This window comes from Garra rufa, chromosome 23 (genome assembly GCF_049309525.1).
Source record: "Garra rufa chromosome 23, GarRuf1.0, whole genome shotgun sequence".
NCBI lineage: Eukaryota > Metazoa > Chordata > Actinopteri > Cypriniformes > Cyprinidae > Garra > Garra rufa.
Genome location: NC_133383.1, coordinates 38,345,008 through 38,357,084, shown reverse-complemented (window position 1 = coordinate 38,357,084; position 12,077 = coordinate 38,345,008). Strand labels below are relative to the sequence as shown.

Below are 12,077 nucleotides of genomic sequence, written 5' to 3'. Positions count from 1 at the left end.
CCCTCAGGGCATGTAACACGCCGGATGCTGACGCCTGACAGTTGGACATTGCTGTGTGTCCGAGGTAAATAATGATATAAATACTGTTCAGTTTCTCGCAAAAAATGATCGCTTTGTGTCTTAGGACAGCAATGTATCATCACGAGCCGCAGGGTGTAATTTGGATTTGTCTGTGCATGTTTTTTTTTTACTTTCAAAGGTTTGGTGCCCAATGACTGCCATTATTTGACTAACAGACTGCAACGGTTTGAGTTTAAAATCTTTGTTTGTGTTCTACTGAAGAAACAAAGTCACCTACATCTAGGATGCCCTTGGGGTAAGCAGATAAGCATCAAATTTTAATTTCTGGGTGAACTATCCCTTTAAGATTAGTTAGTCTGTGTAATTTGACAGTGAATTCAATAATTTTATAGTTAGGTCACAAAGTGAAAAATAATGCTTAAGCGTCAGATATAATGAATTTTATTACCATGAGACAAGGTGTACACACTCATTTCAAGAGAAGATGATTAAACCTGTTCATGAAGAGGTTTGTTTTGAATAAAGATGCAAAAAAAAATCACTGAGGAATAACAGGATGGTGTTCCCTTTCCTCTACAGGTTAAAAACAAATCTTCACAAGCATCTTGCAATATTTGTAGACAAAAATGAATGTATTTTCAATAAAGTGTCCACAGATATCTCCTACACACAGAGTATCCGTTATTATGATTCTTCTTAGCTAGAAATGCTTGCCCCCCTTATGTTGTACCATTTCTAATGGTAGGAGTCACTCCAGATGAGTAGTTTGGGTGTAGCTGCAGCCTCACCTTCTGGCCTTCTTCTCTTTCATGAGTTTTTTGCTCTCCTCTCGTCTCCTCTTGTTGACGGGGTTGCGTGGATCATAGATCTCGAACGTGTCTTCGTCCTGCATGTTGGCATCTTTTACCTTTCTGGTTTGTTCATCAAACTGCAGAACATGGGCCATCCTAAATCACAAGGGGAAACAGAGTTCAGTTCAAAAGAACAGCAAAGCGCAGCTCACGGGCCACTAAATCATCAAAATCAGAGTTACAAGTGCTGGGAATTTCCCGGTGGAACAGATCGGATCAGGGCAGACTTCCGACTCTGATGAGTCTGCAAACAGCCTGTTTCAAACTATCTTTAAAGAAATAACTCAACACAAAAAAAGAAAAATCCACTGTGAGTGGTGCATAAATAAATTATAATGAATAACAAACTGTACAAAACAAGGATAGGCAACGTCAGTTCTGGAGTTAAGCTCCAACCCTTAAATAAATAAATAAAAATAACCAAAAATGTACTCCACTGTGAATGGGGTAACACTTTATAATAACTGCACACTATCAACTATTAGTTAAGCATTAGTAAATAGTCAATTTATCATTTATTAAGCATTATCCCCACATTATTAGACAGTAGTAAATAATTTATAAATGCAGAAATTAATGTTTAGTTCCTGATTTACAAGCATATCCATAATGTTTTTAATAATTGTATTCTCAATTTATTAATGCTCAGTCAATCATTTCTAAATTAAGTATTATATTTTTAACAAACCAGTTATTTAGGAGTTGTCAGTGGTTCATAAGTTAATTTAGAAAGTGTAACTGAACGATTAATAAATTTAAATGTACATATTTAGACATACAGTAATTATTCAGTGTGTTAGTAAATGCTTCATTAACACGAATTCTTACCATAATTCATTATTAATTCGTATTTATAAAACATTTAGTAGTTGTCAGTTATCTATTTTGTGAGCTCATCTAAAGTGAAGACTATTTATGCCTTGTAAAACTATTACAAAGGAGATTTAAAGGCTCAGCTATCTTCTAAACAGAAGAAGGATAAAAAACAGTGATACAGAACATAGAAATATTCATTTCAAGACGCAAAAAACTAAACTGTACACTTGTTATAAAATAAGAAATAAATCTATGCAATGTCATAGAGAAAAAATCCTGTCCAGAAAACAGATATAAAAATGAATTTCAATCATTTGTTGAATATATTTGATTTTCTATTTCAACTAATTGTGAGTCTGCAGTTTTAAATGTAGAATTTATTTGAAATTTGGCACTTCTTTGTGACTCACTGTTTGCACTGATTTTTTTTTTCTTACTACGCTAAAATATTTTGCTTATTTTCTTCACTTTTTGTTAGTTTTTTTTTTTTAGAGATAATGATTTAAAAATAAAGAATTGAATATTTACTAATGCTTAACTAATGGTTCATAGTGTGCAGTTATTAAAGTGGGTAAATGATGACTGAATGTTAACAATAATATAGCATTAGTGGCAAATCCTTTGTCACAATCGGATACACTAGTTATATTTCTAAAGCGTGAAACTGACAGGTGACTGTTTGATTGGGTTGACCAATGATTAATTGACTGACCCGGCGGGAAAAAAATAAAAAAATCATTCACACACGCAATTGCCTTTCAACAAACTAGACTAAAATGTCCCATTACATAATAGTCACGAGTCCTTATATTCAGATTGGTACTTGCAATTACTGTATGCATGAGCAGTATACATGGGACTAGGGTAGTGTTAACTGAAGGACTGCTCTTCAGCTTCAGCCTGTACAGCGATGCCCCATGGAGGTCTCAATAATACAGTACAGATGCTCATCTACATTGCATTTCTTCAGTAATGCTCCTTCTCTCTCTCCTCACGGCAGGGCTGGAGGTGACTGGCAGGCAGAATAACATTCCACGGAGCATTCCTGAGTGCCAGCATCAGAAAGAAGAGCTCACAGCTGACTAAAGTCACTTCCTGAGGACTCCTGAAGACTGCGGCCCAGTCCAAGACACAGTTTACACTACGCCAACAGAACACAGAACTACAGTTCTGTCAATCCGAGTAGCTCTACTAACGGCTTCTAGGATTTCAGATGTCCACGCTAAGATATTTAAAGAGAAAATACTGTAATACGGTACCAAACATATCCATTTTTTTCTTTGTTCGGGTCTGATGTTGTTTTGGTCCCCAAAACTTCTACACAAGAAAGAAGTCATAAAGATTTGGAATGACACAAGCAAATGACGACTTGATTTTCATTGTGTTTGAGGTCAAGTTTAGGGCATTGTTTTTGAAGTTAGACTAGGATGAGGTGCACTTCCACACATCTCACCCCTGCTCTGTTGACCTACATTTCATACTGAGATGATGGCTTGTCTGAATCAAGACATGGAGAGAACCTCAAAGAAACGTCAGGAAGGGTGAAACAGGTCATTGTTATACATCATGGACACGGCTGGATGGCTCTCTGGGGTCTCATCTGAACCAAAGAAAGATGCTAAAGAAACTGACATTCCACACCTGTTTGAGCTATTCTAGTGAAGGTCAGAATTTCTGGAACGGCTCTATCCTTCACAAATCCAAATCTGCGGTGCAGGTATCATACTAAAACGTGCTCTCGCCTCCAAAGCCCAGGGCTGGTTTGAAAGAACAAGACGTGACGGGACGTTTCAATAATTCAACGACTTCCAGCTGTCATTCAATACGGTGCAAGTTTTGGTGGTTTCGCAGAAGTGTGTCAGGAAGTAACTGTAGGAGCTGAAGGAAGATTTTTACATTGAGCCGGTTGTCCGAGTCAAGACGAATGCACGAAGGAACCGAAAATGGAAGCGGCCTGCTCCTTAAAATTATGAGCCCTCTCATTGGTAAGTAATCTGCCATGCTGCTATTTTTGAGCCATCGCAGAACCCCTGGATTCAGCCAAAGAGACGCATAAAGAGTCTGCGAGTGCATGCAAGCCCATTTTTAAGTGTTCGGCTGAATGTGTGTGCGTGTGTGTGTGTGTGTGTGTGTGTGTGTGTGTGTGTGTGTGTGTGTGTGTGTGTGTGTGTGTGTGTGTGTGCGTGCATGCTTGCATCCATTTGAAGTCCGTAGGAGATGTGACAGCTCATCTAGAATGTCATGGCTATACTCTGGCAGACCCGCAGGACTCCCGTCGCGTAAGGCAGCCGGCTCTGATAATTTGTCTAGCAGTCTCGGTGATGACAGCCCGTCGGACTCCTCGCCTAGAGTTATGGCTTGTGCAAAAACCCCACCGTTTGATTGGGGCTCTTATCAGGGAGGGGCTCCCGCCATGATGCCGAGGCCCTCGGAAGCCTCTTCCTGAATTTATTTTTCTTTCGCTTTTGCGAAAGAGGGGGAAGCGGGAGCGGAGGCCTGGGCTCCTGAGCGAAAAGGGGTTTTTGTAGATGCAGACACAGATGGAATAGTTTACAATCTGGCCCAGACTTGACTTCCAGTGTCTGACCTGTTGTAACCCATGTTCCGTTTGTGGGGTGCAACAGGCGTTCAGAAAGTGGTACAGACTTCCCACTGCTGTTTTTCTAGCACTGGGGGCCTCCCGTACCGCCTCCTTTTCAGAGTCAGTCCTAAAACGTCCCAGCGTTGTGGGGGTCCTTAGACAGTAATGACAGTCCATCCCGAAGACGAAGTAACTGATAGGAAACACGGGCTCAGACGGCGCCCCCCTTTTGCGCTCACATGTGGTATTTGTTGGAGCATTCAAGTGCATATATTTAGATAAAGACTCAAGGTCTTTGATGAAAAGCGTATACGAGAGAAAAACACACCATGTCCATTCATTTCCCTGCGGTGGCTTGTGGCGTGAAGAGGGAGGACGACGGTCTGACAGATCTCCGCTTTATCCTCAGCACGTCACCGCTGCGGCACGGACTCGCACACCATTAAGACTGATAATTAATCAAGCGTGAAGACATTACTCTCCGCAGAGGCATGCGCCCGACCACATTCTTTGCGTTTGATTGTGATTTACGGTTTTCTGCGAAATGACTGCAGCGGACGTCTAGCAAATGGTTAAGCGAAGACGCGCCGCATCCAACCCGCAGAGTCACTTCAAACGCTTCCAATGGAAAACTACCCTGGGTTTTCAATGAACTGTATCTATGGATAGGGTATACGTTAGTGCGGGACCCAAAAAAGCAAACCGCTGAGGCTATACATTTTAACCGAGAGCAAAAAAGAAACAGAATGATTTACCAGTCTGCTTCCCGTAATCCTCGGAAAAACTAGAAGTGCCGTGTGACGCATTGGTCATGGCAGGGCTTTAGAAATAAAGCATATCTATGAATCACCGTAATGTCCAATCACATTGAGCGTTCATTAAATAGAAAAACACATCTTTCAAACTGAAAAGCCATAAATGTGGATGAGCAAAATCAGTTTTTAAGTACCTACCGCCATCTCAGAGGCCGTACTTACAAACGCATGCATCTTCGTCGCATATGCTAGGAAGATTATGGAGAAAACAGAATCTAACCGAAACATTTCTAATTGATATTCTATTTGTGTACTTAAGCACACAATCAGGGCCATAACTTTGTGCCTCGCATACAGCATTAAGATTGATGCTCCCTGGAGCCAGATTCATTTTGCAGCATCATAAATGTTATCCTGGCCAAAGAACTCAGCTGTCAATAACACCCTCGGCCCGACATGGAAATGTTCCCATCAGATCAGGACCCCCCCCAAAAAAAAATCTAGAGGATGCCAGAAAGAAAATCTAAGCTGTGTTTAGTCTTCATATTTAACAGAGTGCAAAAATAAAGCCGAACAGACTTAATATTTGCACAGTGAGTGGTGTGTGTGATTTAGCGATACAGTGCCGCTATGACATGGTAATTATTTAATTTCTGTCTTCGTAATCTCGTAGTACACTGTTGGACTGAAATGTCTTCTATATGTGACATATAGACAGATGAGGCCGATGTTACAGCTCACGACACAACCATGAAAGAGTGGGGTAAGATGTGTCACTTTTTAGTAATACTTGATTGCATTTACGGATTTCTGCCATCAACTGAAAATACAAGCAAGCATCAATAACTAGGCCATAAAAATATGACTTCTCAAAGTGTGGTACAACTTAGGGTCAAACATGTAAAGCAGGGATCATCAAATCTGGACCTCGAGATCCATTTTCCTGCAGAGTTTAGCTCTTACCCTAATCAAACACACCTGAGCATGCTAATCAAGGTCTTCAGGATCATTAGAGAATAACAGGTAGGTGAGTGTGATCAGGGTTGGAGCTAAACTCTGCAGCGCATTGGACCTCCAGGGTAAGATTTGGGGAACCCTGATGTAAAGGAATAATGTTGTGCCGATAGACGATAGTATTGTGTATCGACGATAGTCAGAGATAGTCAGCGCCTGTTGTTGATGCCTTTGACGATAACAATGATTTTTTTTTTATCCATCAAAATATGGCAGGTAAAAAAACACAAGCATTAGCCGGGTTTCCATCCAAAGTTGTGAATTTAACTTGTGCACAAAATTGGAATATTGCATAAAACATTTGTGAGTAACAAGTCAAAGAGAACAAAATAGTCACTTCCTGATAAATTGGCACTATATATCACTAATAAAGTAGGAGAAGCCACTGAATATAATAATTTTCATATATAATATATTACTTGCGTCACGGAGCAAGCAGACGAAACACAGTAAATGCGGTCGTTGCTTTTGGAGGTGGATGCCTTCTGTTTGGGAACGCAGTCGTGTGGGACAGTTCCTGGAGGGAATTATACATTTTATGCTCAGGCATTTCAGAATGACCATAGCATCATTTTAGATGCTGTGGAACAAGATCAGCCCGCTGGTTAGTCAGCTTGTTCAAACACACCCCACAAATCTACGTCACTGTGTGGGTAGATCTGCATAAAACGTCCCAAATGTATAAGCAAAGAAAGAAGGCTTAACTTTTATTCTCACTGTAGTATTGATGCAGCCGCCATGTTGTGGAGACGCTGTGTGTTTTTCGTTGTGAAAGCGGAAGCACTTTGTTTGGCCTTCTAAATGAGTACACAACTAGAAATCAGTGGTTAAGTTGTATTTACAACACTGTTCCGGAACAGTATAACGCAAATATCTGAGTGTGCAGCGCTGTTTCCTAAACTTGTGAGAGTAGCCTACAATGCCGGCTGTGCACACTATAAAGTCTGGGGCTTCTGACTCACAGCCTGTAAGTACATTTTCATATTTAAAGAATTTGCTACTGACTATTCAAATGCGAGTTTTGAGCAGCGGAGAGTAGTGCTAGTGTTTGTTGTTTCTACAATCACAAATGCAGACGTGGTATTATATTTAGGCACCGCAACGCGATGCAGTGTGTGAAAAGACAGTATAAGTCATTATTATCAGTAATTATGTCCTCACTGGATGCAATAAATGCCTCATTTATAATGGGTTTTATTATTTTTGTGTCATTGCGCCGGGACACAGCATCGCAACATGGTAGGAGGCGTAACATTTCCATCACACGCTTGAGGTATTCGGCCAATCAAAATGCACTGAATAGCTGGCCAATCAGAGCACACTACACTTTTCAGAACGATGAGCTTTGTAAAAATTGACGCAGTTTAGAAAGGCAGGGCAGAGAGGAGCATATACAGTATGTGGAAAATAATGTGTTTTTGGTGCCTCAAACCACCAAATACACTAAATAATGCTCTTTTTGGCATTATATGACCCATTTAAATAAACTAGAGGCTGACAATAGGAAGATATGAAAATTGAGCATATCGCCCAACACTAGGATAAGCTGAAGAATTGGAAACATTTTTATGATTTAAAAGACAAATAATGTATAAGAAAAAAAAGCAATAACGAACAATTCCATTGCTACGTACAATTTCCATGCACATTATTTGCATTTTCATAAACTATACAGAAAAAAAAAGGTTTAATATTCTTAACATTTTAATGCAGTGTTCAAAAAAAAAAAGATTTTCACAGTCACTGGCGCAGGTACCATTTTGGAAAAATACAGCCTAAAAATATAACCAAAAAATTACATGATTTAGACACTGAACATTCACATGTCATATATATTTTGGGCCCTGGAAAAGTTTGCAATGACAAAATTAATTTTAGCTCTCATGGCATAGGCCACTGGTTGTGATGGGATCTTTTTAAATATATAGTTGCAAGTAAAAAATTGTACAATGTTTTCTGGATTAAAGGGTGCGACACACCCCACTCTTGGATTTAATAGGACGGCAGAAGTCAAACCAGGACGTATCTGACAGAATAGACAGAAGTCTTTCATTTTCAAAGTTGGCGATCTGAGGAGACCGGTAACGATGCAGTTAGCGCTGGTTTGCGGTTGGTCAAACTGGATCCTGTTGACCATCACAACTTGGCAAACCAAAAAACTGACGCTAGTTGACTAGCTCACTGTTAAAAAGCCTGGTATGGACACCAGCACACCCATATCCAAAACATATGCTGGTGTTATGGAAAATTCCAACAATGGTTTATCACCGGGCACTGGCTCTGCTGGCACCCGTAACGAGCGTCTGTCAAAAAGACAGCACGCGTCTGACTGCAGGTTGACGTGCCCTGTCTGCCGTACGGTGGGCGTGGCACGTTCCATCTGGGCACTCCATCTGCTGAAGCAGTTATTTACTCAGTTAAGTCAGCTGAGAAAACTACTTCTCCACAAGTGGCTATTGCAGCGCAGCAAAAACAAACACTGCATACTGTTCTAATGGTGTCAGCGCGCTGCAGAGCCAAACACATTACTTGGCTGGAGAGCGAGGTGGTTCAGGCACACTTAAGGCAAGCAGCTGTGCCTGATGTGGAGAGAGGTATGAACGTTTCGCTATGTTAGTCCAAATAAATAGCTCTGCTACCTTAATGTGAAACAGTAGCTGTGCATTGGGGACGACCAATGAGGCGCGAGTTATTGAGAATGCATTTGATCACAGACAACTGCAAGTCCATTAGTGCATTAAACCTCTGTAGGAATGGGGAACGCAGCGTAGAGAAGCGAGTAAAAGCAACTCACCAGCCCTTATCGTCATCCTCGCCAAGTTCCTCGACGTCTTCCTCTGGAACACTAGGAGTCTCCGAAATTGCAGATGAGAGTTTGGATTTGAAGCGTTCCAAAAGGGCGAGTGTCTTTAAAGGCAAGAGAAAGCGTGTTATTTTAACTTCCGAATTAAAAGTTTTGGAATTAAAAAAGGCTCACTTCCTTATTTCGTTTCAAACCTGTATGACTTCCATTCTTCTTTACAACAGGAAGGTTGAGTGACAGGAACATTCCAAATAAATAATTTTTATGATGATCTAAGTTTGAGTACTGTGCAAGATTTATATTTTTCTAGTTTATATTAGACCTACGCACCATCATATGATTGATGTGTGAGGCACTTTATTTTGTACTGCATTCTGTGGAAGACATTTTGAAAAAAAGTTCTCCAAGCAATGAAAGTCAATAGGGTCTTTTGTTGTTTGGGACCTTACTGACGTTCACTCAATAGACAAAAACAGCTAGGACAGTCTGTCATTCACTGAAAGTGTTGGCATCCCCTCTAGCATGTTCAAGTAGTGACATATTTATTCTTGAGTCGAATCTTTGCTATGAATAATTCAATTGACCCTACAGATAGTTGACTAACAGCCTGCGGTCAGACTGTGGTAGACCGCATGAACAAATAACTTGCAAATTTTGAATGACAGTTCCCAAGCAAAACTCTCAACATTTGCACAAAGGAAAGAAGCAGAATACAGTATGGCAGAGGCTTGTAAAAAAAGAGATTGATTTAAAATTTGTACTTTATGACAGTCCTTTGTATTAAATAGTGAAAAGTCAAGAAATGTAAAAGGAACTACATGCATATAGTCGACTTTAATGGGGATCAACGGGTTGAAGGTCTAAATTGCAGTTTCAATGCAGCTTCAAAGAGGTGTACTCCAGCCGAAGAATAAGGGTCTTGTCTAGCAAAACAACTGGTCATTTTTTAGATACATTTTAACCACAAATGCTTGTCTTGCACTAGCTCTGCGATGTGCATCCGCATCTTCATGCATTACGTAATCACGCTGGAAAGGTCCCTTTGAAGCTGCATTGAAACTGCAATTTGGACCTTCAACCTATTGGCTTCTATTAAAGTCCACTATATGGAGAAAAATCCTGGAATGTTTACCTCAAAAACCTTAATTTTTTTTCGACTGAAGAAAGACATGAACATCTTGGATGACATAGAGGTGAGTAATTTTATCAGGACATTTTTATTCTGGAATTGAATTAATCCTTTAATGGCAATAATAATGAAAAATCGACTGTCTGAATTCTTGACACTTGGGTGAATTTACCCTTACAATTTCAGTATTTTCAGTCTTCATTTATATTCATTATATTTAGTGTTTTACCTAATACAATTTTTTGTGTTTTGTTGCACAACATTTGAAGTCAGGCATTCGTTGTGGTACTTTCCTGAATACGCAGTGGAGACAGAAGAAATTGTTGAAAAAAGTCATTATTTTTGTTTTCTTTGCGCACAAAAAGTATTCTGGTAGCTTCACAACATTACGGTTGAACCACTAATGTCACATGGACTATTTTAATGATGTTCTTACTACCTTTCTGGGCCTTGAACGTTTCAGTTTTGTTGCTGTCTATGCAGGGTCAGAAAGCTCTCGGATTTCATCAAAAATATCTTAATTTTTATTTAAAAAATGAACAGGTCTTATGGGTTTGGAACGACATGAGGGTGAGTAATTATTTAGAATATAGAAGAATTTTCATTTTTGGGTGAACTATCCCTTTAATGTTGGGGTTACACATTATTGATATATGACATAAAATTTCACTGTTTGTCACACAAAGAATGACTTTAAATTGGATTTTGAACTTGCAATAAAGCACACAAGTAACCACAGTTTTCTTTATTAATTCACCTGTGTTTCACAGAAGAGAAAAAGTCAAAAAAGTTTGAAACTTCAGTAAATGATGGCAACATTCTCATTATTGGGTAAAGTGTTCCGTTATGAAGAAACTTGTCATTTGTTTCGAGCTGAAATGAGCCAGAGCTCTCCAAATCGTACCTTTAGCATTATTAAAATCTAAGCTTCTTGAAGCTATGACTTACCTGAGCCTCGCGGCCAGAACCTTTCCTTAGTTTCTGCTTCCTCATGTCTTCATACTTCTTCTTGCTCTCCAGGTACTCTGTCACCGCCTCACTGGTCGGCTTACTGTCACCTTTGAGAGAAAAGAAGAGCGATTGCAATCTTGATAAGAGAAATTAACATCCCTTCAGGGATCAATCTGTCTATTATTTTATGTGTTATATATATAGTAGTGTGACTAACTTGAAAGGATTTACATGAAAAGAAAAACAGCTGAATTCCAGAGCAAAAGTTATTACTATCATATGGACATAACTATGAAATACATAAAGTTTATACTGCTATAAACTTAGATGAAGATGACAGCTCCTGTGGGCCGCTTCCTTCCAAGAATAATCATATCGCTAATGCCAAAATTTAGGTCCTAAGATCCTCATCAGTGCAAAGGCCAAAATTTATGACTTTCGCAGTCCAAATGACTTTCTGTGCTATGAAGAGATAGATTTTATTCAAATTATAAGGAAACATATGTGATATACAGATATATATATATATATATATATATATATATATATATATATATATATATATATATATATATATATATATATATTGAAAGAATTAAACGGACGAAATGGGAAACATATCAAAATGTGTTTATGTAACACTGAGGCTCTCCCATTCTTTAAAATAACAGCGAACAATGCAAAATAAAGAAAAAAAAAAGACAGAAGAAAATGAAAATTGCAAATATAAGCATCTAATGAAACAAAACAGTTCTATCATGTCCTCCATGATATTATAACAGCTTTATTTGATGGCACTTTGCAGCATAAGTGTCAATAACATTCAAAAACCAAGAGATTTTTCATTTCCATGTGAAACATAAGAAAGATAAAGTAAAGCAACATTTTATTTTAGCAATTTTACCACTGAAAATGGGGAGACAGCAATGTTCAATAAATATTAAAAAAAAGAATGGAAAGGATGGCTTGAGGGTGAGTAAATCATGGAGGAAATTTTCATTTTTGGGTGAACTATCCCTTTAAGATTCATTTTCTATATTGCAAGTAAAATTAATGTTATGTTCAAGCAAAAGTACTTAGGTGTAAAGCTACATGTAAGCAAACTGCTAATGTAATAATGTAAAATCCTTGGCTAAATACTTTAAATATTAGGTTT

The 12,077-nt window shown here is 38.8% G+C and overlaps 1 protein-coding gene across 1 annotated transcript in view; it reads right to left on the bottom strand.

Moving 5' to 3' along the window:
- Positions 1–446: 446 nt before the first annotated feature.
- Positions 447–12,077, bottom strand: part of cwc27 (CWC27 spliceosome associated cyclophilin) — a 68,017-nt gene continuing 56,386 nt past the window's right edge. The window contains exons 12-14 of the mRNA XM_073829669.1: positions 10,919–11,028; positions 8,833–8,945; positions 447–968 (exon numbers count right to left, since the gene is read on the bottom strand). Of these exons, the coding sequence (XP_073685770.1) occupies positions 806–968; positions 8,833–8,945; positions 10,919–11,028 (386 nt within the window). The 3' untranslated portion in view covers positions 447–805. The remainder of the gene's footprint in view (positions 969–8,832; positions 8,946–10,918; positions 11,029–12,077) is intronic.